At 32.6% G+C, this 25,495-nt stretch overlaps 7 protein-coding genes across 7 annotated transcripts; 2 read left to right on the forward strand and 5 right to left on the reverse strand.

The window, feature by feature from the left end:
• Positions 1-87: 87 nt before the first annotated feature.
• Positions 88-2,144, reverse strand: LOC121230914 (transcription factor CPC). Its single transcript, XM_041116463.1, has 4 exons — positions 2,078-2,144; positions 544-620; positions 403-475; positions 88-299 (listed from the first exon to the last, which is right to left on the reverse strand). Exons 2-4 carry the CDS (start codon positions 605-607, stop codon positions 200-202), a joined length of 237 nt encoding a protein of 78 aa, XP_040972397.1. The 5' UTR covers positions 608-620; positions 2,078-2,144; the 3' UTR covers positions 88-199.
• On the reverse strand, positions 1,911-4,077 carry LOC107960179 (lactoylglutathione lyase GLX1). Its single transcript, XM_041116462.1, has 9 exons — positions 3,934-4,077; positions 3,679-3,830; positions 3,460-3,584; positions 3,138-3,202; positions 2,836-3,048; positions 2,701-2,748; positions 2,506-2,613; positions 2,266-2,418; positions 1,911-2,188 (listed from the first exon to the last, which is right to left on the reverse strand). Exons 2-9 carry the CDS (start codon positions 3,792-3,794, stop codon positions 2,144-2,146), a joined length of 873 nt encoding a protein of 290 aa, XP_040972396.1. The 5' UTR covers positions 3,795-3,830; positions 3,934-4,077; the 3' UTR covers positions 1,911-2,143.
• Positions 4,078-7,092: 3,015 nt separating this feature from the next.
• Positions 7,093-9,247, forward strand: LOC121230915 (uncharacterized). Its single transcript, XM_041116464.1, has 3 exons — positions 7,093-7,687; positions 8,145-8,398; positions 8,470-9,247. Exons 1-3 carry the CDS (start codon positions 7,189-7,191, stop codon positions 9,055-9,057), a joined length of 1,341 nt encoding a protein of 446 aa, XP_040972398.1. The 5' UTR covers positions 7,093-7,188; the 3' UTR covers positions 9,058-9,247.
• Positions 9,248-10,594: 1,347 nt separating this feature from the next.
• Positions 10,595-11,479, forward strand: LOC107961065 (glycine-rich cell wall structural protein 2). The gene has a single exon (XM_016897307.2). The coding sequence runs from the start codon at positions 10,595-10,597 to the stop codon at positions 11,477-11,479; it is 885 nt and encodes a 294-aa protein (XP_016752796.2).
• Positions 11,480-12,547: 1,068 nt separating this feature from the next.
• LOC107961064 (probable F-box protein At4g22030) lies at positions 12,548-13,813 on the reverse strand. The gene has a single exon (XM_016897305.2). It carries the CDS (start codon positions 13,811-13,813, stop codon positions 12,548-12,550), a length of 1,266 nt encoding a protein of 421 aa, XP_016752794.2.
• A 2,926-nt stretch (positions 13,814-16,739) lies between these two features.
• LOC107961521 (probable F-box protein At4g22030) lies at positions 16,740-18,005 on the reverse strand. The gene has a single exon (XM_016897633.2). It carries the CDS (start codon positions 18,003-18,005, stop codon positions 16,740-16,742), a length of 1,266 nt encoding a protein of 421 aa, XP_016753122.2.
• Positions 18,006-20,246: 2,241 nt separating this feature from the next.
• LOC107961520 (probable F-box protein At4g22030) lies at positions 20,247-22,064 on the reverse strand. Its single transcript, XM_016897632.2, has one exon. It carries the CDS (start codon positions 21,710-21,712, stop codon positions 20,447-20,449), a length of 1,266 nt encoding a protein of 421 aa, XP_016753121.2. The 5' UTR covers positions 21,713-22,064; the 3' UTR covers positions 20,247-20,446.
• Positions 22,065-25,495: the final 3,431 nt, after the last annotated feature.

The following is a 25,495-nucleotide window of genomic DNA, read 5'->3' on the forward strand; positions in this document are numbered from 1 at the left end:
GCATCGGAGTACGCTCGAGAAATTTAGTTTAGCTTTGGGTAATCTTTTTCCAGACGAAGCTAGAAAATTCCTTTAGAGAGTTAGAGATAATCATAAATGGTTGGACGGTCATATTACTCATTTACCATGCATAAAGACGTAACACCTCAAACATGACTATAACATACGATAAACAGTAAGATTATGTCGGACCTAAAGATTATGTATCATTTTCCGACGGCGAGTTGTGTTTCGATCGCCAGTACTTCTCGATCTCCTCCGCTGTCCTTCCACGGATTCTCCCAGCAATCAAAGACCACCTGATCCATGCAACCACACATCAAAACATTACTACAAAACAATCACATACATACATACATACAGACAGACAGACATACACACAAAACAAGAAAGTGTAATAACCTTTGTCCAACTAAATTAAACATTCTTGCGATAAGCATCTCTTCATCCTCAGAGAATTTCACTTTCGTCTCATCTGCAACACCATAAAAATGATTAAGCCAAGAGACTTCTGTAAAAAAGAACATAAAATAAATATGGAACCTTTGAGTTTCAAGTCATGACTGGTACACCCATTTCTCGAACCATGACCATCAAAGTCTCCCATGATTTCTTTTTTCCTATACAACAAGAGCAGAGCTAGTCAGGTTGTAACCATGCACGGTGGTGATGATGGTGATGGTGTGTACTGATATTTATTTGATAAAAGATTCAAGCAAGACTGTTAGTTCAACATCAAGCTGGTTTTGGAATTTTGTGTCTAATTGATGATTACAGAATAAACAAAGTTCATTGCTTTGTTGATTTGTTTTGTCTCTGACAAGATCGTCAAATCTTTTTTACATTATTACTGGCCGAAAGCTGTCACATTTTTGTTTAAAGAAAACGAAAGACATGCTTCACACGTGTTTAGATTTTGTTTTCTTGTCATTGTTGGCATCTGCAATTTGAAGCATCTATAGTAATGATTAGGCAAATTAATGGGTAAATTCTATCTTAGGTCACTAAATTATTAATAAATTTACGTTTTAATCATTTAATTTCATATAGTTATAAAATGATATTAAATCATTAGGCCATTTAATCTCCAAGTGACGAATTAATAATCGGTAAAGTAGAATAATATCTTTAGATTCAAGTCGTCAGAAATCGAAAAAGAAAGCTATTTAGATTTTAGTTTACAAATTGTAACATTTAAAATTATTTCATAAAAGAAAAACTAAATTGTGGAAAAAAGGAGAGCATGAGCTTTGATTGGTAAAATTTTCGATTAGTTCAATAATTATTTTGTAACTTTTTGAAATTAAGTGATTAAAACGTAAACTTATTAAGAATTTAGTGACTTTACGTAAAATTTACCCTAAATTAATTAACTATTATTTTTATATTAATTACAACTATCACACGTTACTAGACTATCACAAAAGCATGTTTATCCATACAAACGTTGAAAACCATTTCTCATGTCAAAAATTTTCACTTAATTATTTTCAATTACATTTTTTTATATGATATCATGAAGATAGCTAATAGTTTATTGAAGGGAGTTCGACTCGAAGAAATTTTCAAAATGTAATTCGTATAGTTTGTCTGGGTACAAGTTCAAACAGTGAGAACTCTCGTCAAATTTTTAAAAGACATCCTTCATCCTTAATAAGAAGATATAAATTATTACCACGCACCCAAGATGTGGGCTCTAAGCTATAACCAATAAATTAAGCATAGGAGATGTTATATATACATAAGCATAAATTAGCCTATGAATAGTGTAGATTCTGAAATTTTCTGATTGTAGCGTTATTGTACTATAATGTTATATATAATAGACAAAAATTAGCTTATGAATGGTGTGGATTGCAGGGACCGAGACACCCGTCGAACTACATATTATCGTGGCATGAGAATTGAGGTTGAATTTGAATCGACCTCATGGAAAACCAAGGGTAATAATCATTTTCCATAACTATATCGTACCAGTAATTAGCATAATTGAAACCGGAGCGGATAATGACCGGAATATATCATTCCAAGTCGCATAATTTAAACATGCATATGGCTAGCTTATACTACTAGGTACCGGTTTATTCGTGAAGTAGCAGCATCACATGTGCTTAGTCCATTCAGAGTGTTCTTGTCGCAACCTTCAATTACCGAGTTCCTTCAGAAAGTCTTCGTTGTCGACCAGGACCTGCCGGCACAAAACATAACCATACACATATCATGAGCTTGTCAACATAAACGTTACCGCTATTACGAAAAACTTACGGTTTTCCAACCATCGGGGTCTAGGAAAGAGGTGATTTTAGTGTTGAGTCCAGGTATTGGCCCTGGTTTCCGAGTAATTTGTCCCCCGAGTTCTTGTATAACATGTTCCACAACCTCACCACTTTTGTAAACATCATCGGTACTAATAGCAACCTGGAACAAGAAAGATAGTCATTGAAAAAGGGCAATAGACTCAGACTAACCGAGATGTTCGTTGCAAAAAAGGGTTCGAAAACCGACCTGTGCATATGCATTTCCCTTGGTATATTCAGTCACTCCGTAATTGTAAGTCAACTCGAGAACGGTAGTCTCGTGTTCTTCCGCGTACCCCATCATGGCAATGGAGTACTGTCCAAGAAACACAATGAAAACGAATTAGGCTTCTTTCAAGGCTAAAGGATAAACTAAACTAAAGTCGAGTCCGACGGATTATACCTTGTATTCAGGCCTATCAACCTTCTTCAGTAGCTTCATCCCGAGTGCCTGCAATGCACACACACACACGAAGAAAAGTGATGAAATTACCGACTCATCGAAGTTTTAATCAACGAAAAGCTTATACCGCACTACCTTTTCGTAGAATTTGACAGCGCGATCCAAATCCCCGACACGAAGCATTACTTGACAGAGTGGATCAAGAATGGAATCTCTTTGAATGAGTTCAAAAACATAACCATCAGGATCTTTAACAAAAGCAATGACCGTCGATCCGCCTTTAACCGGACCAGGCTCTCTAGTAATATTACCGCCTTTCGCACGAATGTCCTCGACCATTTTGTACACCTAAAACAAACAGAATCAAACACATAACCACCAAGCATTACCTTCATAGCAACAACTACAATGAGTATTCCACAAGTAAATGAACTTACATCGGCTGTCGCAATCGCAAAATGCCCGAAACCGGTTCCGATATCATACGAAGTTACTCCATAATCTGTAAAAACAAAGGTACAACTCAGAGTTAGATAGTATTTTGCTCATTCTACTTAAAAAATGGATAACATAGTCTCCGTGCATAACCTGCCATGTTTACCTCACGCACTATAGTTAGTTTTTAACCACGAAAATGAATGAAACTTTTACAAAAAAACGTATTTGCTCTTTGATCTAACCAACAGCCGATGGGACCTTGTAACAGATCTATAACATGTTTGATAACCAAAGAAACGCCAATTTTCAGACAGAACATACTATATGTTAACTCCATGACGAAATGAGATTCTTCTGGTCCAAATCCAAGAAAGGCATTGGAATATTTCTCTTCAGGAATGTCTCTTTTTCTTAACAGCTTCATCCCAAAACATTCGGTGTAAAATCTGAACCAGAAAAAAAAAGAAGAGAGGACATTGAAACATCAAAACAGAACAAAATGAAGAACAAACACCCCAAGTGTAGAAAAACAAAACATACTTGATAGTACGGTCGAGGTCACCGACACGGTAGACAGCATGAAGGAGGCGGCGGTTGTCTTTCTTCGGCCATTCTAATAACTCAGTACTGGGAACTGCAGCTGAGCCTTGAGCCATTTTTTTTCAACAAGTTCAAAAGCTCTGTAATAGTATCTGAAGTTGAACCATGTAAAATAAAAATTTAAACTTTACAAACAGAAAAAGTTCATATTTTTTTCCCACATAATAAAAATATGATTTTGATCAAAGAGCTTACCAGAGATTAGAAGAGTGAGTGAGTGAGTGAGTTACTGAATGAAAGAACCGCCTTTTATTATCAACTACAACCATTGAACAGCAAATTTATGATTTCTGTATTTTTCTTCATCATCTCTTGCTAGTGGGCCAGAAAAAAAAAAAAAGAATTGAGAGCACGTGTTGCTCGTGGTCCCGGGGACACTAATTAGGCCTCTTTTTTTATTATAAAAATACTCAAAACTTTTGATTATTTACACAAATAACCTATTTTGAAAATTATTTACGTAAATAACCCACTTTTGAATAGTAAACATATCATTACCTGGTTTTAAAAAAAAAAAATTTTGGGTGTCGCCGTGGCGACACCGAACTGAAATATAATTATATAAAACGTTCAGAGACCTGATGAAGCAATTACCTTTTTAGATTGGCATAAATTAGTGGCTAAAATTAATCTACCTTTAGATTAAAAAATTAACAAGTCTCAAAATTAGTGGCACATATTAATATAACTTTAAATAAAAAATAAAATAAAATAAAATAATCCTTCTCAAAAAATTCGGAGCAATTTAATCTTTAATAATTTTGACATTTGAGTATTAATCACATGCTTAATGTTTTTCATCAATAGTATATAATTTTGATCGGTATAATAATAATTTTAGCCTAAAGTTTATATATTCTATCAATTTGGTCTCGATTTAACAAATTTAACCCACAAAATTTGTGTAAATGATGAAGCTAAATATGTCGATTTTTTTAGAATCAAGACCAAATTGACAAAATATATAAATATTGATGGCTAAATTGTTATCATACTAATTAAAATTATGTTCAATTGATGGAAAGCATTAATGTCGTAATCAATTATCCTTAATTACTCACTTTCAAAATTGACAATAATTAAATTGCTTTGATTTTTTTAAGAGGGACTAGTTTATTTAATTTCAAAATTAAGAGGGATTAAAGAAGAAATTTTACCAAATACAAATCTAAAAATGTAGTCGAACGTATATATATATAAATGTGTGTGAGTGGGGAGTACAAAGGTGATGAGCAAAAAAGGTAAAGATGAAAGGGACAATTGGTGATAGAAAGTAGTTGTCTTTTGCAGCTTTAATGGGCTTTTTAAAAGAAAACAACAACATGAGGACTAAATGGAATATATTCTTTTTCCATGTCTTTTCTATAAAAAGATTAATTCTCACGTGTGTAAATTTGAGTGGGTTTTCTTGGCTTAGTTGACACATGGCTAAAATTATTAAGATTTGGATTATATTTTGCTAATTTCTACTTAAAAAATGAATAAATTAGTCTTTATACGTTAAATTAATGAGCAATTTAGTCCTTATGTTAAAAAATCCATCCACTTTTGAGATTAAAAATTGGTCCCTATACAACAAAATGTGATACACGTGGGTTGTTTAGTTATTCTGTCAACTACGTTAGTTTTTATTAATAAAAATGGATGAAATTTAAAAAAAAATGATCGATTAGCTCTTTGAGCTAATGTGCAGAGACTAATTTACCCATTTTTAATTAAGGGTTGTAAAATGTAAATTAACTCTTACTCCGAGAACTTATATAATACTTTTAACCGACATAGATGCTATTCGATTGGTATTTTATTGGCCTTGTAGCTTGATAATATATGTTCCTTGGAAAATTTAAATTAAATTTTTATATTTTTATTTTCAGCAATTTAGTCTTTCTATTTTTTCGAATTTCAAAATTTTTATATAATTGTTCATATCGTTAAATTTTATCTACTAAATTTATTAGTTTGATATTTTGAATTAAAAAAAAATCATTTGTTAAACATGTAACAAAGAAATTTACATTATAATGAACTTCAATTTGACAAAAAAAATTGTAATAGAAGAATTAAATTCATTGAAATAAAAATAAGGATAAACTACATCCAAGGTCACTATACTATTAGTAAATTTACATTTTGGTCACTCAACTGCAAAAAGTTACAAAATGGCCACTAAATCACTAGGGTATTAAGTTTTATTTATTTATTAAAGTCCGGCTAGTGAGCTACAATCAATGATTTGTTCATCAGTATGAAGGATCAAAGCCCATTAACAAATAAAAGAATATATTTTAGATCTAAGTCGATATGACAATTAATGTCAAAGATCAAAGAAAAAGTTTTTTGGGTATTAGTTTGCAGGTTCGTAACGTTCAAAGCTGTTTTACGAAAAAATTGAATTGTAGAAAAGTAGAAGATGATTGGTGCAGACAGTGCGAACAAAGAAGACTATACAATAGTGATTTTAATAGTCCAATGAATTAAATGAAAACTTTTGAATAGCTCAATGGCTATTTTGTAACTTTTTGAAGTTGAATGACCAAAACATAAACTTATAGTTTAATAACCTTAAGTATAATTTACCCTAAAAATAAAAGGATCAAATTGCAAATGTGTAAAATTACATACACTTGTTGCTCAAAGGTAGACCATTCGCCCAGTTTTTTTAGTTCAACAGACCATTAGCCCAGCTTGAATAAGGTATTGGACAAGACTGTATATAAATGGGTCGATAATGGCCACGTGTATCTTTACATAGACCAACAAGATTATATGTTGAATTGAGTTGTTCATGAGTGGGTCAAATCGAGTTTGGATTGGTTAAGAAAAAAATTAGGTCTATTTTAAAATTTTGAATTCGGTTCGATCTGTAAAATGGGCTTAAAATTTTGTTCAAACTTGATTCAGATAAAAAAATATTAAAACTCAAGCTTGACCTGACCCATCAGTATTAAATTTTATTATCTTTTTATATAAAAAATATAATACATTAAATACATTAAAATTATTAAAATAAATATTTCCTAATAAATGAAAAAAAATTAAAAAATATACTTAAATAACACTAAAATAAGTTGAAATACCTTTAAAATAGTCACAAAATTAATAATAAAATAAGAGTTATACAATATTCAAATAATAATAATATAGTAATAATATAAAAACAAAAACAATTTTTTTTTGTAAATTTAGGACGGATTGAGCTCGAATAAAAAAAACTTTCTTGAAGTTTGACCCATTTAAAAAATAGGTAGATTTTATTTTATTATTTAAACTCATTTTTCAAGTTAAATATTTTTATTCAAATTTTTTTACTTTTCAGATAGCGTTTTAAACCGGGCCGGGTAGAAATCTATGCCCAACCTACTTCCAAACCAAACCGCAAAAGTGTTGGAACCTCATAATCCAAACGCGGCAAAATTGGAACTCAAAAAGGCTTCTTTTTGAACTTTGAAAATGGCGTTTGCATTTGCACCACTTCGATTCTTAACGTTGAACCCTAGACCCATCATCATAATCTCAAAAACCCTTAATTTCCCCCCTTTTCCATCCCCAAATTTCAACCCCAATCCAAAAACCATGTCTTGGTCTTGCGCCAAATGCACTTTCCTCAACTCCCCATCCCAAACCGCCGCTTGCAAAGTCTGTCTCTCACCTCCGTCACCGTCACCGTCTTCGCCGTCTAAATGGGCTTGTAAAGCTTGCACTTTTTTGAACCTTTACAACAAATCCAACTGTGAAATCTGTGGTACAAGGTCTTGTCTTTCCAGTTTCGATGATTTGAAAGTTACTAACTTTAACGATGAATCCGATTCCTCTGTTGGGTCTGTTTTCTTGCCTTTGAAGCCTTGTAATAAAAGGAAGATCAGGGAACCAAATCTGGGTAATGAAGATTGTATCGAATTGGGTGGTTTTCGTGGCATTAAAGCCTCCAATAAAGCTGTTCAAATAGAGGGTCAGTTTTTATTTTCTGGGTTTTTGTTTCGGTGCGTTAAAACTATTAGTTTTTGTTGAATAATGTATTGCCATTACCATTTGTATTTAACCAATGTGACTAGGATGAATAAATGTATCAATTTTTCAAAGAAGGTCCTAAAATTACTATGGAGGCACTATACTAGGACTCGTATTGCATTTCTACCATTAAAGGCTAGTCTTTGTTTGTCAGCACGAGGTATATTGTTTGGTTATTAGTTTTATCAGTAGAATTTGAGGATAAATTTGCTCTTTGATTTAGAGTAGAGGGAGCAAACTGCAATTTGACTCTTGGTACAAGGGCTTTCATGATACTTTTACCCTTTGAAACTATTATATAATGGGATGAAAATGTTGTAACTTGTAAGCCAAAAAGAAGTTTCATTTTCAATCCTAGTGTTCTGTTTATAACTTCATTGTATGTCTTATGGCAACAGGTAGTAATTCAGGATCCATTAAAGCTTCATTGAAGATATTGAGCTACAATATTTGGTTTAGGGAAGATTTAGAGGTTCACAAGAGGATGAAAGCTATTGGTGACCTTATTCAACTTCATTCCCCTGATATCATTTGTTTTCAAGAGGTTACTCCGATGATTTATGACATTTTTCGTGGGTCTAACTGGTGGAAAGGGTACCGGTGCTCTATCTCAGACGACACGGCGAGTTTGAGAGCTTACTTTTGTATACAGGTATGTTTTGATTGCCATAATTATGTGAAGTTTTTTATGCAAATGTGTATACTTACTATATTGTTTTGCAGTTAAGCAAATTCCCTGTGAAATCCTTTCGTCGTGAACCTTTTGATAATTCGATAATGGGGCGAGAACTTTGCATGACTGAGGTTGAAGTTTCTGGGGGTGAAACAACGCTTGTTGTTGCTACTACCCATCTCGAGAGTCCGTGTCCTGCTCCGCCGAAATGGGATCAAATGTATAGTAAGGAACGTGTAGAACAAGCGAAAGTAGCGATCAATATTCTCGAGAATAAGCCGAATGTTATTTTTGGTGGTGATATGAATTGGGATGACAAATTAGATGGTCAGGTTCCTTTAACTGATGGATGGATTGATGCTTGGAACGAGTTAAGGCCTGCTGAAGATGGATGGACGTATGATACCAAATCAAACCAGATGTTATCGGCAAATCGTACATTACGAAAACGACTAGATCGCTTTCTATGCAAGCTGAATGGTTTTAAAGTCTGTGCAGTCGAGATGATCGGGGTAGAGCCAATACCAGGTTTATCATATACCAAGGAGAAGAATGTGAGGAAAGAGAAGAAGTTATTGGAACTTCCTGTTTTGCCAAGTGATCATTATGGCTTGCTTTTAACAATCTCAAGTCAGTAATGCCCGGTCTGGCATCATATATGGTTCGGTTTAAGCTCGAATTGTTCGTCTATTTTCATCCGTATTTGCAGTCATACTCGTATGCCGATTTTGTATAGACTAGTAACGGACTATGATGCGAATGGTTTGCAGCATTTAGCTTTTTTTGTATGAAAACTTCCATGTATGGAAATCATATGATCATTTTGTCCATGCCATCCAATTTTCTTAGTAATGATTAATGAATTAGTATACGTTTGAACATGAGGGTGTCACTTTTAAAAGGGTGAATGTACCTCTATTTTGGTCTAAGGTTAAATTGGAATTGGTCTAAGGTTAAATTGGAATAGAGTCAACATTTATCGTATAGGGATTAAATTGATCCATTTAATAATAGAGAGATTAATTTGTTTTGGTCCTTGTAATATTGGTTGGATTTGGGGTAGATTTATGTCTAATATTTGTATATTTTATGTTTGTCTAAGCTCGACTTGATTTAAGTGTGTGTGTGATTATCTTTCTATTTAAGGGTTAGAGAGAGATTATGAATAATTTAAGTATTATATAAAAAAGAATTACAATGTATTATGCTAAAATACGTCCTCCCTCTACCAACCCATCCAACCTACTCCACTTTTCTCCATTTTTATTTTTTTAATTATTGATAAAATTAAAATGGGTTTGAATAATTAAAAAATAATATATATTTTTTTTCTATGGTGAATAAAAAATTAATATTTTCATTAATTTTGAATTTATACTTTTTATGGTCATCCAGATAAGGTGCATGATTAAAAGGTTAACTTGTTTCACGTTAACGGTCACATGACAACTCAAGTATGAAACGTAATTCGTGGTTGTTTATTTTAATAATATCATTTTTAAGGTTCAAATCCACATTCTATTTTTAAGAATGTAAATCATCTTGCCATTGTACTCAATATTTAATGATAAATAAATTTATTTTGAGAAACGACAAATGAGATTTGATTTTCGGTTGAATCCTTTTAGCATAATAATCATAAAAATCATTAGATTGCAAGTATAGTCGATTTTGTTACTATAATTATTACGAGTCACGACACATAAAATAATTAAAAAAATATTGTAAAATTAAATTTTGTCTCACTTAAATTAAAAAAAGATAGGATTATTAGTTTCATTACCTACTCCACCATCTCTAGTTGATTAATAGCATAATATATTGAATTAAATATATGCAGTCTCATAACACCATAAGTATAAGGAAAATGGTTTTGTACAATTGTTTGTGTTTTTTTATTGGATTTGGTTAAGACCAATGCATGTTGTATAATAATGTAATATTATTTGTCGGCTATGGTTGACTTCACAAGACAATTTTGGATTTGTCTTTTGACTTCAATGTCCTTTTTTCATTATTCGCGGGGGGCAAAATTTCATTTGTCCCTTTGAAACGCAGTAATTATCGTATAATGATCGTCGGGTACTGAACTTTGTGGTGTATAAATAGGTGATCATGGAGATGGAGAGTGAAACCAAGCAAGTGTGGGTCTAGTTCTTAGTCTATTCCCAAACAATGGCAGCAATGGATGCTAAATTGTGGTATCTGGGTCTTGTTTTTTTAAGTATTGCTGGTTCTTTAAGTCTTGTTGTTGGAGGAGGTGATGTTGGGTATAATGGTGATAATGGGGATGATAATCGTTGTTTATATAGAAGATGGCGAAGTTGTGGTAGTTTCTTTGGTGGTGGAGGTGGAGGAGGAGGAGGTGGTGGGGGTGGAGGTGGAGGAGGTGATGCTTCAAGTAATGGTATTGGATATGGAGAGGGGCATGGTGTAGGAGGAGGTGTAGGGGGTAGTGCTGGTGGGGGTGGTTTTGGAGGAGGTGGTGGAGGTGGAACTGGAAGTGGTTATGGTAGGTTTGGTGAAGGGTTTGGTCATGGTAGTGGTTTTGGTGCAGGAGCAAGCATAGGAGGAGAAGGAGGTGGCGGTGGAGGCGGAGGAGGTGGTGGTGGTGTTAGTAAAGGTTCTAGTGGAGGTTATGGCCATGGTAATGGTTATGGTGCAGGTATTGGTGGTGCAAGTGGAAGTGGAAGTGATGGGATATCAAGTGGTGGTGGCGGCGGAGGAGGGGGAGGTGGTAGTGGGGGTGGTTCTGGTGGAGGCTCAGGTCATGGTAATGGTTTTGGTGCAGGTCTTGGGATAGCTGGCATTGAAGGAGGAGGAGGAGGTGGTGGTGGTGGTGAAGGCAATGGTGGAGGTGGTGGAAATGGAGGAGAAGGATATGGACATGGGGAAGGCATGGGAATGGGAATGGGAGGGGGTTCAAATGTTGAGAAAGGACATGGTGGTGGCAAAGGTAACATGGGATTTGGTATGGGAATGGGAATGGGCATTGGGGTTGGTTTTGGAACAGGAACAAGTGGAGTTAAAGACACAAATACTGAACATGGTCATCCTTAGACCTACACATGCATGGTTTCACCTTCTACAATGGATATCCTATGTCTCATGTTCAAGTTTAGAAACTTCGAGATTTGTTTGTCAAATAAACCTCTTTCTTTTGTTTTCTAATATGCATGCATGCATGCATGAATGCTTTAATCTACTTTTCATCATCTCTATAGTATTGAAGGCAGATATTTTCATTTTATCAATATATTTAAATGAATAAAACGAGTCCAGAAAAATTAATTTTTGTAGATTAAAAAGTAAAAATGGAAGATATTAATTTTAATTTAAAATTTTTTTAAGAGTATTATTAGTACAAATATAGTACAATTATAAATATAAATATATGTCGAATCAATTATAATGTAGAATCAAATCAATACAAAATATAACGAATAAAAAATTGAAAACAATCGAACCAGACTAAAAAAAATTGAAAAAACTCACATTTAACGTATTTACAAAATAAAATGAACCATGGAGACAATCAAACCAAATCGGATTCTAATTTTTTTTTTTAAAATAGGAGTTGAGAAATTGCTAGTAGAATGATGGTACTATTTGTGTTTAAGTTATTGGGCTTAAAATAAGTAATCCTTCAAAACGTTGATCGACATTTTGCTTACATCATAATGGAAGAAAGAAAATGTGAAACATATTAGGGGTAATCAAAGCCATCCAATCAGGACCCTTTCCTTCAGGGTGTTAAATTACCTACAACAAAGGCAATAATAATAACATTCAACTATTTTACTATAGTATTTCCCTTTGGGTTTGCATAACTTAGTGTCCATCTTACAAAATTGTGTACATGGTAGAGTGGGACGAAGGGCGAGGTAAAGCATGTCAATAATGGAGTACTGTTGGATTTGAAAATTGTAGTAATCACTTTCTTATTCTAATTTCCAAAGAATGCGGTTAATACATGCATCAACCATGAAATTCCTATTTATATTCAATTTTGAATCTATGTCTTGTATACATCATTATCTTACAAATTGTACAAATATATGTATACCATTGGTTAATTTAATGAATGAAAGAATGAAATAAAGAATCTACACATCAAAAAATATTGGATCAAAAGAGCTTGCTTGCAAATTCATCCATGGGGCTTCCTTCTATACGAGAATAGCTTGATTTTTTGGCAACATCTCTTAGTTCTGATAAGCTTCTTCCCAATTGCAATGCCACTTTCATTTCAAACAACTCCCCATTTTCTCTTTTCTCCACATCACTTTCCTCCAATGTTGATTCAATCGATTCTTGCATATGTTTAAAGAACCCGGCGTTGTTCCTGTACATCTCGAACACCATACCAACTTGGCCACCGTGCTCGAAGGTGTTCACAGCTGAAGCTAAAGCTCCTGCGACAGCCGCCACTGTTGCCGCCCAAGGACCGTTGGAAGAAACCATGAAAGCCGATCCTAGAGCTGCTATTCCAGTTAGCAATGGCCCTGATGTAGCTAAAACTTTGTTCATGTTCAAAGCCTTGTTGCCTAGTCTCTCGTAATCTTCACTGTCTTTTCTCTTTATCACTTCAACCACTTCTCTCATTTCCATTTCCAATTCCTTGGTCCACCCATTTTTGTTCTTCAATGTTTTGTTTGAGTTTGGAGACTGTTTTGTAGGCCACCAAACAGCAGGCTCTAAACTTGCAGGGAATTTGTCAAGCATAACACCAAGCAAAGGAAGAGGGTAAGCTTTGTCAAGTGCCAACACTTTCTCCATGGCATCATTCACGTCATCTTGGCATGGAGAACCAACAGCAAGTAGGGTTTTGATTTGGGATTGCAGCTGCTTAAACAATCTCGTGGCATTACGTTGCTCTTCCACAAGCTGTGAGGGTTGAATCTTATTCATCAATACCAACATCCCAGTGGCTGCTGAGAACATCACACTGGATGCCAACTTCAAACCCATAGCAGAAACCCCAGCGCCAACGCCAGTTACGGCGGCGACACCTACCATTGTTGTGGCGGTGAGGGTAATCATATTGATGGAGTTGAGTAGAAGGGTGTTCCAGTTATCTCGTTGTTCCCCAATGTTGTTATGCATCTCCACTCTGTCACCTATCGCCTCTAAGATGGCATACAGTTGAAAGGTAGCCGTTGAAACAGATGAGGTTTGTTGAACCAATGGTGTGCTATGAACATTGTTTTGGATTGGGATTTTGTTGATGAACCCGTCTTTACTATTCAATTCATCGGGCTGTGTTTTGGGTTGTTGTACTTTAGGGGCTGAAAATCTTACCGATGGGAGCTTTGGGATGGATATAGCAGCACGGATTTGGTTTGAAGAAGAAGATGATGATAAGAGAAAATTAGAAGCATGTAAAGAAGCCATATGTATATATGTATATATGTATGTATGTATATATATGAAAAAAAGAGAGGAAATATAGAAATTTGGTGGGTTGATTGCAGGCTTTGAGCAAAGGAAATTAAAGAAGGGATTTAGAGATGAAAGGTGAAATGGAGGCGTACTTATAGCAAGCAGTGATGGATAGCTGATTTGGTCTGCTAATTTGACTGTCTGATTGAATTGACCAATCTTTGTTACATTAGCTGACCTATTAAAAGGTTGTTTCGTTCAATGTTATATAAAAAATAAAAGGAAAAACTAACATTCAGTCCTTAAATTCAACAATTTTTTAATTTTAGTCCTTCAGTCTATATTAATCTCATAATTTACCAACTTTTTCCATTTGGATTCATGTGACAATATGACATTCTAATATCGTGCAACGCCATCACCAAAAAATTATATTTTATAAAAGAATTTAGGTTATGATGTGATATAATGTCGGAGTGTCATATCATCATATAAACCAAAATTAATAAAATTGTCATTTTCATAGATTAGTATAAAAAAATGTTTACAGACCAAATAGAGAAAATTTTAAAAAAATTAAGAACTAAATATTGACTTATCTCAAAATAAAAATAAAAAAGGGCTCAATATAACATCTGATACCTAAACTTGACAATTTTTTCTTAATTTGATACTTATGTCCATGAAATTAACTAAAAATTTGACTAAAGTAAGTACACTTATCAATTAATAGTATAGCTACGGTGAGCAAAGAACAAAGCAACAAAGAACAAATCAAGTAATTACTGTCTTTTTATTATTTAACTGAATAAATCGAGTGGTTGATTAAAACTAAAATTAATTAAATTAATTCACTAATGAACACAATAAAGAACAAAACAAGAAAATAAACGATTAATAACCAAGAAGCGAAACAATACCCAGGAAAGAATTCACCTAGATTCCATCTGTCACTATCAATCTGAATTACGCAATTTCTTTACTTAATATTTTGATCCGTAGAAATCTCTAAATCATATTAATATCTCTTTCAAGAGTAAAAGCAATTGATTCTAGGTTGATTAATTGAAAATTCTTTCTAATTAAAACCCCTATTATGGCATTAACTTGTGCTATGGATTTCCCTACTAGATTTGACTCTAATCCAGTAGATTTATTTCCTTTTTACTTATTTAAAAAGATAAAAACCAAAATAATTTTTTATATTTTCTTTTGGTTTAATGTATAATTTAATATTTTAGTATTTAATTCGAGTTTTAGAGTTAATTTGATAAAAATTCATCGTTAAATAATAATATTAGCTATTAAATCAACCCTAAAATCAGAATTAAATCACATACATAAATGAAAACTTAAACATATTCACAGTTGACACTAATTTGATTCTATTAACAAAATCACGAAAAATTCGAATCTAATAATATTAGATAATAATCTTTTGCGTACCAAAATATATTATTTTTGTCAAATACATGTAAGGAATTAGACTAAATAATAGCACAAATACTAAATGATATATAAAACATCTTTTGACTTTTTTTGTTTTTAAACATGGCTGAAAGCAACAATTCTTACATTTATAAATTGTTTATTCATTAATTAAGAAATATTCTGAGCCTCAAGTAATTGACAACTTGTTTAATAAAATAGATTTATTGTGACTTAAGTTTTCCACCTTTGCTCCATTACTTTTGGAATGGTGGCTCGGTCTTAATTCTAATTAAATAATAAAATTATACAAATATTAATATAAAAATATCCAAAAAATGTGAAAAAAAATTTATCAAATCAAAGTAATTATATAAAAAAATATTTAGAAAAAAAAAGTGAGACATGGCAGGGAATTACAAGGCCATGAAGTAATGTTGTTACGAAAGAGCTAAGACAAAAAGACAGTCCCTAAAGACCGGAGGCGGTTGTCTGGTTTGAAGGTTTTATTACTCGTTTTTGGTGTTGAATGTTAATTGCTAAGACTCGGCCAACAGTTGGGTGACATCCCAATACCATCAAACATGAGCCGTCTAATTTGTATGCCAACGGACAAATGTTGTTCAATTGTAGTTCATGTTTCAAAGGTTTAGACCTTTTTCTTCCCTTTCAAACCCCATTCAGTTTGAAGCTACACTCTTTCAAATTGAAATTCTTTACTTGCATGTAATATTGTTTTAAAGGGTCAATGGAACGATTTTAATATTTGCTTGTGCCGTCCCTGAAGTTATTACAAATAACTCATAAATATAAAATGCAATGGAAAAAGAGAAAGAGATTATGAATATATTTAATATTTATGTAAGTGACGATGATATTCAGATTTTAACCTGCATGGCAAAGAGGGAAGACGGGGTGATAGATTTGACAATACTTATCCCCATCTCTCTCCATTATCATCCTTACCTATATCTCAATGACCGTTGAAGCAAAAATAGCGATTAAGAGTATTAGTTCATTTGACATTGATATTATTGAAGATTTTTAAAGGTTGCAAGTTTAAGTGAATTTTAGACATGTATTGTGTTGCTCGTGTGAGTATTAGTTTAGGTTGAATGGTAGAGTAGAACATATATATATAAACTTAGATCAATTCTTACATGAACTTGAAAATTTGACTCGAATAATTTAAACTTAAATCTTATCGAAAATGAATTAGCTATAACAATTAAAAAAATGAAATCTAAATAATTTAAATTTAAAATGAGATAAAAAAAAAACATGAAATGACTCAAAGTAGGTTACATATGAAGAAAAAACAATAATCAATTCCAAAGGATATGGTAAATGAGATACGTTGATTTGTATGCATGAACCATGAAATTTCTATTTCTGTTCATGATTCAACCTATGTCTTATGTATATCATCATCTTCCAAAATTGTACAAATATATGTATATCATTGGTTAATTGAATGAATGAAAGAATCTATACGTCAAGGACTATTGGATCAAAAGAGCTTGCTTGCAAATTCATCCATGGGGCTTCCTTCTATACGAGAATAGCTTGATTTTTTGGCTACATCTCTCAGTTCTGATAAGCTTCTTCCCAATTGCAATGCCACTTTCATTTCAAACAACTCCCCATTTTCTCTTTTCTCCACATCACATTCATCCAACGTTGATTTAATCGATTCTTGCATAAGCTTAAAAAACCCAGCGTTGTTCCTGTACATCTCGAACACCATACCAACTTGGCCACCGTGCTCGAAGGTGTTCACAGCTGAAGCTAAAGCTCCTGCGACAGCCGCCACTGTTGCCGCCCAAGGACCGTTGGAAGAAACCATGAAAGCCGATCCTAGAGCTGCTATTCCAGTTAGCAATGGCCCTGATGTAGCTAAAACTTTGTTCATGTTCAAAGCCTTGTTGCCTAATCTCTCGTAATCTTCACTGTCTTTTATCTTTATTACTTCAACCACTTCTCTCATTTCCATTTCCAATTCCCTGGTCCACCCATTGTTGTTGTTCAATGCTTTGTTTGAGTCTGGCGACTGTTTTGTAGGCCACCAAACAGCAGGCTCTAAACTTGCAGGGAATTTGTCAAGCATAACACCGAGCAAAGGAAGAGGGTAAGCTTTGTCAAGTGCCAACACTTTCTCCATGGCATCATTCACGTCATCTTGGCATGGAGAACCAACAGCAAGTAGGGTTTTGATTTGGGATTGAAGCTGCTTAAACAATCTGGTAGCATTACGTTGCTCCTCCACAAGCTGTGAGGGTTGAATCTTATTCATCAATACCAACATCCCAGTGGCTGCTGAGAACATCACACTGGATGCCAAATTCAAACCCGTAACAGAAACCCCAGCGCCAACGCCAGTTGCGCCGGCAACACCTGCCATGGTTGCGGCGGTGAGGGTAATCATATTGATGGAGTTGAGTAGAAGGGTGTTCCAGTTATCTCGTTGTTCCCCAATGTTGTTATGCATTTCCACTCTGTCAGCTATAGCCTCTAAGATGGCATAAAGTTGAAAGGTAGCCATTGAAATAGATGAGCTTTCTTGAACCAATGGTGTGCTATGGACATTGTTTTGGATTGGGATTGTGTTGATGAGCCCATCTTTACTATTCAATTGCTCGGACTGTATTGTGGGTTGTCGTAATTTAGGGGCTGAAAATCTTACCGATGGAAGCTTTGGGAGGGATATAGCAGCACGTATTTGCTTTGAAGAAGAAGACGATGAGACGACAAAATTAGAAGCTTTTAAAGAAGCCATATATATATACATATATATGATTAGGAATATTTTGAATGGAAATTTAGAAAATTAAAGAATAGATTTGTAGATGTTTTAGGGACGAAAGGTGAGGGACTGCGATTGAGGCGCATTTATAGCAAACTGACGATAGTTTAGGCTTAGCTGCTGATTTGGTCTGCTAATGTGTTGGAAAATCTGACTGTCTCCTTGACTTGACTTATCTTTATTACATTGGATGACCTATTAAGAGGTTGTCTCGTTCAATGTTATATAATAGGTTAAAACTTGCCGCGAGTCCCTTTAGTTTTCATAAAATTGGAATTTAATCCCTGTACTTTTTCTTTTAGAAACTCAGTCCTTCTGCTTTTCAGATTTAGCATTAATAAATTGTAATTATAATCTCTTAAAAATTATATTAAGGTTATTAATTTTAATGTATATTTTTATCAATCATTCACCATATTATTTGTTCAACATTAAAAATATTTCATTCTTTAATTGAATTGGTCAATAATAGACTAAACTAAAAATCAAGGATCACATTGATAACTATATGAACACAATTGATTAAACTCAAGTTGGTTTCATCTTTGATTTTTAATTTGAAAATCATATTTTTTTTATTGAATTAGTAAAGTAGTCTATTTGATTATTTAATGTTGAATATATGAATTTCCTTTTTACTTATCTACAAGACAGAGGCTAAATTACTAATTTTTTTCCCATTTTTAGTATTAAATTTTATAATAATCGTTTTGATTTTTTTTTCACCTTTGCTCGAGTATTTGAAAATATTTTAAGTTTTGAATCGAGTAATTAATTTAATTTAATTTAATTTTCTAATTTGAATAAATCTGAATAAAATTCTCTCATTTATAATTAATTTTGTCATTGCGTTAAAGCTTTATTGACAATCAATTATATAATGTTTAAGTACATATTGTCTTTCGTTTTAAGGGTTTTAAAAGAGTTATAAGTAATAATAAAAATTGTATAATAAACTAGGACCAAATCAAACTAAATTCGGGCTAGGGTATGAAAAAGATATAGGTAAATTCACTTTTTATGACTTGAGCTTGGCAACGGTTCTCACATGGGGGGTTTAGATATTTTTTTGGTCCCAGTTAATCCTTAAATTTGACAATTCTTTTTACATTTGATCTTGAACTTTTTATTTGTCCAAGTTAATCTCTAAGCTTGGCAATTGTTTCCATATTCGTACTTTAACTTTTTTGTCTAACTTTTTCTTAAGGAAATATTAGGGACTAATTTAAAAAAAAAATCAAGCCCCGGCATTAACCCAAAATATTTTAAAATCATAAGGTAGTAGAGGAGAGCATGTAGTAGGCTTGGGTTGTAGCCGAAATGTTTTCAAAACATTTGTAATCATCCCAATATATATTAGAAAAACAATAAGACATTAAGTAATGTTGTTACGCAAGAGCTAAGACAAAAGGAGCGTTGGTCCCTAAAGACCCTCGGCGGTTGTCTGGTTTGAAGCTTTTATTACGCGTTATTGGCGCTGAAAGTTAGCCAAGTTGCTCAACACTCAGCCAGCAGATGGGTGACATACCAACGAGAAATGGTCTAATTTGTAAGCCAATTATGAAGACAAGGGATCAATGTTTTTCAAATCTCCTTCAAGTTTCAAAGATTTCCATGCAATCCATGCATTCCTCAAAGCCAATTCATTTTAAAGGCACGCATTGAATTGTTTCTACCAGCCTCTTCTCTTCAAATCTATTTGCCTAATTGGTCCCTAAAATCGTTTTAAATGATCAATCGAACAGTTTTGGTATTTACTTGTGCCACCCGATGTTTTTGATTTACTATTTTACTTTTACATGTTTAGCTTTTAAAAGTATAAAAATAAAATAATATAGTAATTTTATTTCATCTCTTACAAAATGAACAATTAAGACAGAAAAATTAAGCAGATTAAATATTAGTTCAATTGACATAGGTGTTGTTGAAGATATTTAAAAATTATAGGTTTTAGTGAATTTAAATTTGTAATGTGAGCTTCATGTGAATACCATTAATTGGGGGTTTAAATTATAATAAAAATGTATGAAAAAAACACGAAAATGACAAAAAAAAATTAAATAACCCAACCCATAATAACCTAATTAAATAACTCCTCGTACAAACTCAATCTAAAATGAGTTGGACTAACAAATCTAATATAACTTCAACTCCAAATGTCTCCACCACCTAACCAATTAAGTAAAATTACACGATTAGAAGGATATGAAAACAAAAAATAGTAATCACTTTCTTATTCCAATTTCCAAAGAATGTGGTTATGATACATTGATTTGTATGCATCAACCCTATTTATATTCAAGATTGAACCTATATCTTGTGTACATCATTCATCTTTACAAAATTGTACAAATATATGTATATCATTGGTTAACTGAATGAATCAAAGAATCTATACATCAAAGAATATTGGATCAAAAGAGCTTGCTTGCAAATTCATCCATGGGGCTTCCTTCTATACGAGAATAGCTTGATTTTTTGGCTACATCTCTCAGTTCTGATAAGCTTCTTCCCAGTTGCAATGCCACTTTCATTTCAAACAACTCCCCATTTTCTTTTTTCTCCACATCACATTCATCCAACGTTGATTCAATCGATTCTTGCATATGCTTAAAGAACCCAGCGTTGTTCCTGTACATCTCGAACACCATACCAACTTGGCCACCGTGCTCGAAGGTGTTCACAGCTGAAGCTAAAGCTCCTGCAACAACCGCTACTGTTGCCGCCCAAGGGCTGTTGGAAGAAACCATGAAAGCTGATCCTAGAGCTGCTATTCCAGTTAGCAATGGCCCTGATGTAGCTAAAACTTTGTTCATGTTCAAAGCCTTGTTGCCTAATCTCTCGTAATCTTCACAGTCTTTTCTCTTTATTACTTCAACCACTTCTCTCATTTCCATTTCCAATTCCTTGGTCCACCCATTGTTGTTGTTCAATGCTTTGTTTGAGTTTGGAGACTGTTTTGTAGGCCACCAAACAGCAGGCTCTAAACTTGCAGGGAATTTGTCAAGCATAACACCAAGCAAAGGAAGAGGGTAAGCTTTGTCAAGTGCCAACACTTTCTCCATGGCATCATTCACGTCATCTTGGCATGGAGAACCAACAGCAAGTAGGGTTTTGATTTGGGATTGCAGCTGCTTAAACAATCTGGTAGCATTACGTTGCTCTTCCACAAGCTGTGAGGGTTGAATCTTATTCATCAATACCAACATCCCAGTGGCTGCTGAGAACATCACACTGGATGCCAACTTCAAACCCATAACAGAAACCCCAGCGCCAACACCAGTTGCGGCGGCAACACCTGCCATGGTAGCGGCAGTGAGGGTAATCATATTGATGGAGTTGAGTAGAAGGGTGTTCCAGTTATCTCGTTGTTCCCCAATGTTTTTATGCATCTCCACTCTGTCAGCTATGGCCTCTAAGACGGCACAGAGTTGAAAGGTAGCCATTGAAACAGATGAGGTTTGTTGAACCAGAGGTGTGCTATGGACATCGTTTTGGATTGGGATTGTGTTGATGAGCCCATCTTTTCTATTCAATTCCTCAGACTGTATAGTGGGTTGTCGTAATTTAGGTACTGAAAATCTTACCGATGGGAGCTTTGGGATGGATATAGCGGCATGGATTTGGTTTGAAGAAGAAGATGATGAGAGGAGAAAATTAGAAGCTTGTAACGAAGCCATATATGTATATATGATTATGAATATTTTGTATGAGAAAAAGAAAGCAGGAAATTTGGAGATTTTGTGGTAGAAATTTGATGCTTTGAGGAAAGGAAACTAAAGAAAAGATTTGGAGATGAAAGGTGAAATGAAGGCGTATTTATAGCAAACAACGATGGATAGCTGATTTGGTCTACCAATGCGTTAGGAAAATTTGACTGTATGATTGAATTGACTAATCCCCTCTTATATTGGCTGACCTATTAATAGGTTTGTCTCGTTCAATATTATATAATAGGTTAAAATATGCTATGAGTCCTTATACATTTCGTAAATTTATAATTTAGTCCCTATATTAGTTTCTTCTAGGAATTTAGTCTCTCTACTTTTCAGATTTCAAAATTTAAGTCCAATTGTTAAAATATTAAAACTATTTTGTTAAATTCAAGTTCATTATAACATCATTTTTAATTACATTGCCATTTCCTATCAAGTGAGCTTTTTATTATTATTATTTCAAAATGTCACATAATCAAATTTAATAAAAAATTATAAAGACTAAATTCCAAATATGTGAAGAGTGTTGGGACCTATGGCATATTTTAACCTATATAATAAAACAAAAGGGATAAAAGTAATATATAGTCCTTAGACTTAGCAATTTTTCTCAATTTAGTCCCTAAACATTTTTTGTCCATGTTAGTTTTGGAACTTAATTTTTTTCTCTAATTTTAGTTCATGTAATGACATTCAACTCTAATATTGAACCACACCATCACCTAAAAATTATATTATTTTAAAAAATAATTAAGCGATGCATAACAAATCTCAAGATACCATATCATCACATAAAAAATTGAAAAAATACCAAATTGAGGGACTAATATGAAAAAATTAAAACAACTAGAAGTTAGAACACACACAAGTTACAATAGAGCAACATTTTTACTTTTTCAATCATATTATTTTTAAAATGCTACAAATTTGATAACAATTTTTTAAGAAATAAATATAATATATTTTAATTGATACATATAATTAAATTCGTGCTTTGCGCGGGATAAGAAACATATTGATAACTATATAAACTCGATTAAACTCAAGTTCGTTTGTTTGGGTGTTTGATCTTTGAATTCAAATTCGAGTCTACTTGAAAAATTATATTGAGATATATATAGAGTCAGAGTTGAGAAAATTTGAGTTATCGATTTTTTATAACTTCCATTGTTTTATAATAATTCTATCATCTTCCAAATTGACAACACATAGCATTTAATAGTCATTTATGTTTGTATAAATTTAGGTTTTGGTCATTAAACGTTATAAATTATGGTCATTAAGGGTGTAACAACAAGCTTATATCGCATGCTAATTCAACATCTTTATTATTTTTATTTATTTTTTAAAAATATTGAATATATAAAATATATGATAAAAGTAAGAGAAAAGGAAAAAAAAAGTCGAGTAGTGAATCAAATATGAATTCTTTAAAATAATTAAATCGGTCCTATGCGGAAAATTCATGGCATTCATAAGAAAAAACATTGTTGAATTGACGTGCCACATCAACTTACCATCATATCTTTAACAATAGTTAACAATTGAGTGACTATAATGTAATAAATTGATTAACATAAGTAATTATATAATAAATTTTTAAAATTACAGAAACCTTATGACCCATGAATGATGTGAATTTGCTCGTGCAATTTGGTTCCTTTATTTGATTAAATGGAATATTTCAATTTTAGTCCCTTCAACTGTCAAATATTTAATTTAAAATTTTTTGAACGAAACTTTTATTTGACTCCCAAAATTTAAAATTTTCAATTCAATCCTCCAATACAAAATTTTTGTCCAAACATAAATCGGGTTGGGTCCAAACTATCTCATTATTTAGAAAAAAAAAACGAACTAATAAACAGTTAGAAGAAGCGGAGATATCCCGACTAAGTTCAAATTTTAAAAATAATATTAGTAAGAGAGTTTTACTTAAATATTACTCTAACTTAATTGAAACTAAATTTATTAAATCGTAAAATAAATGAAGACATATGTGATTATAAAAAATAATACGAGTTCCAAACACGAATGACAAGAGCAGGACATGGCTAAGACAAAAGGACCGTTGGTCCGGATGGACCGGAGGCGGTTACTGGTTTGAAGTGTTTATTACACATGTGTTGAAAGTCAGCCAGGCTGCTAAGACCCAGCCAGCAGTTTGGTGACATCTCAATACATCATAAAATGAGAAATTTTCAGAAGGGTTAATCTGAATCAATTGTAAAGTTGAGGTATTAGAGTTTTTGAAATTTCGAGTTTGAATCATATTGATATTAAGAGTGAACATTCAATCAAATCTAATTAAATCGAATGAAAAAATTTCGAGTTAATCAAATTAACGAGTTTTTTTTTTCAAAATCAATCTAATTTTTAAAAATAATTTTCAGATTAAACGTCACCATTGGTGCAAATGAACATCATTAATAACTAGATTTGTTGTAACATTTCAATGAAACAAACACATTTTTATTATTCAAAAAATTAAAATATCAAAAAAAATATATATTACTATTTATATAAATTTATAATTAAAATTTTTAAAAAATAATTTAATTATTAAATATAATTAGGACTAACCGTCTCAAAATTAGAGTCATTTTACGAGTTTCTCGACCATAATTGTTGAAATCGAACCAGTCCAAGTTTAGTCTAGACTAGACAAAGAGGTTAATTAAGTTGGACTACGAACACTCTAAATTACTCCAATTCCAAAACAAATGTTTTTTTAATGTTACAGTATTATATTAAACAAGTTGAGATTTTTTTTTGTGAATTTCAAAAGAATGGCAGATCCTAAAACAACATGATTAGTATGACTCGAACCCAAGCCGCACTTGGGGCGATAAATACTTTAATCATCAGACTATCACACGATATTCAAACAAGTTGAGATTCGAGAATGAATAAACAAATTATAAATATAAACAATATTGGTTTCAACTATGTTTTTTTTTTAAAAGTCAAAACATGTTTTATAAGAAAAAAAAAAGGTTGTATGATTTTTCTCAATTATATTGGGAGATCAGTCTCATGCAATATTAGGCAAAATTAAATGACATAAAAAATAATCAAATAATTTTGTCCAAATTTAATAAAAATAATATTAATAAAAATAATTCGACTCAAAATTCGACTCTATATAATAAAATTTTACAGACATCTAAAAAGGAGAAGGATCTACTTTTTCTTCTCTACTTCTGAACTAGAATCTCCTCTATCTCCGTATTTGTTGATCAACGCATCTAATAAATCATCAATCAATAAAATTTTCAATTACTCTTAAATTAAAATTCAAAGATGAAATACATGAAGAAGATAAATCTTAGTTTAATCCAATGACTTATTTTGCAAGAAAATATATGTAGGCAACAAGAAAGATTATTTTACTTTATTAAATGGTGCTGTCATAATCTTCTTTTTTATCTACTTTATGCATGGATAGTGTTATACTTTTTATTGATTAAGTCTTTAATTCGATTGGTATCGATATTATTATCAGTGCAAAAGAATATAAGTTTTGGTATATTAAAACGCATTATCTCCCGATTTAAGAGTTAGGAAGGATTATATACACGGTATCAAGACGAACTTAATATTTAAAAAATGGGTATAATTTTTAATGTTATAATTTGAATTTAATAAATTATAAATAATTGAAAATAATTTGAATTAAAACACATTCAAATAACTTCAGTTTTTTTTTTGTTTTTTTTTACATGGCATTGAAGGAAATAATTATAA

Source organism: Gossypium hirsutum, chromosome A06 (assembly GCF_007990345.1).
Source record: "Gossypium hirsutum isolate 1008001.06 chromosome A06, Gossypium_hirsutum_v2.1, whole genome shotgun sequence".
NCBI classification, from domain to species: Eukaryota; Viridiplantae; Streptophyta; class Magnoliopsida; order Malvales; family Malvaceae; genus Gossypium; species Gossypium hirsutum.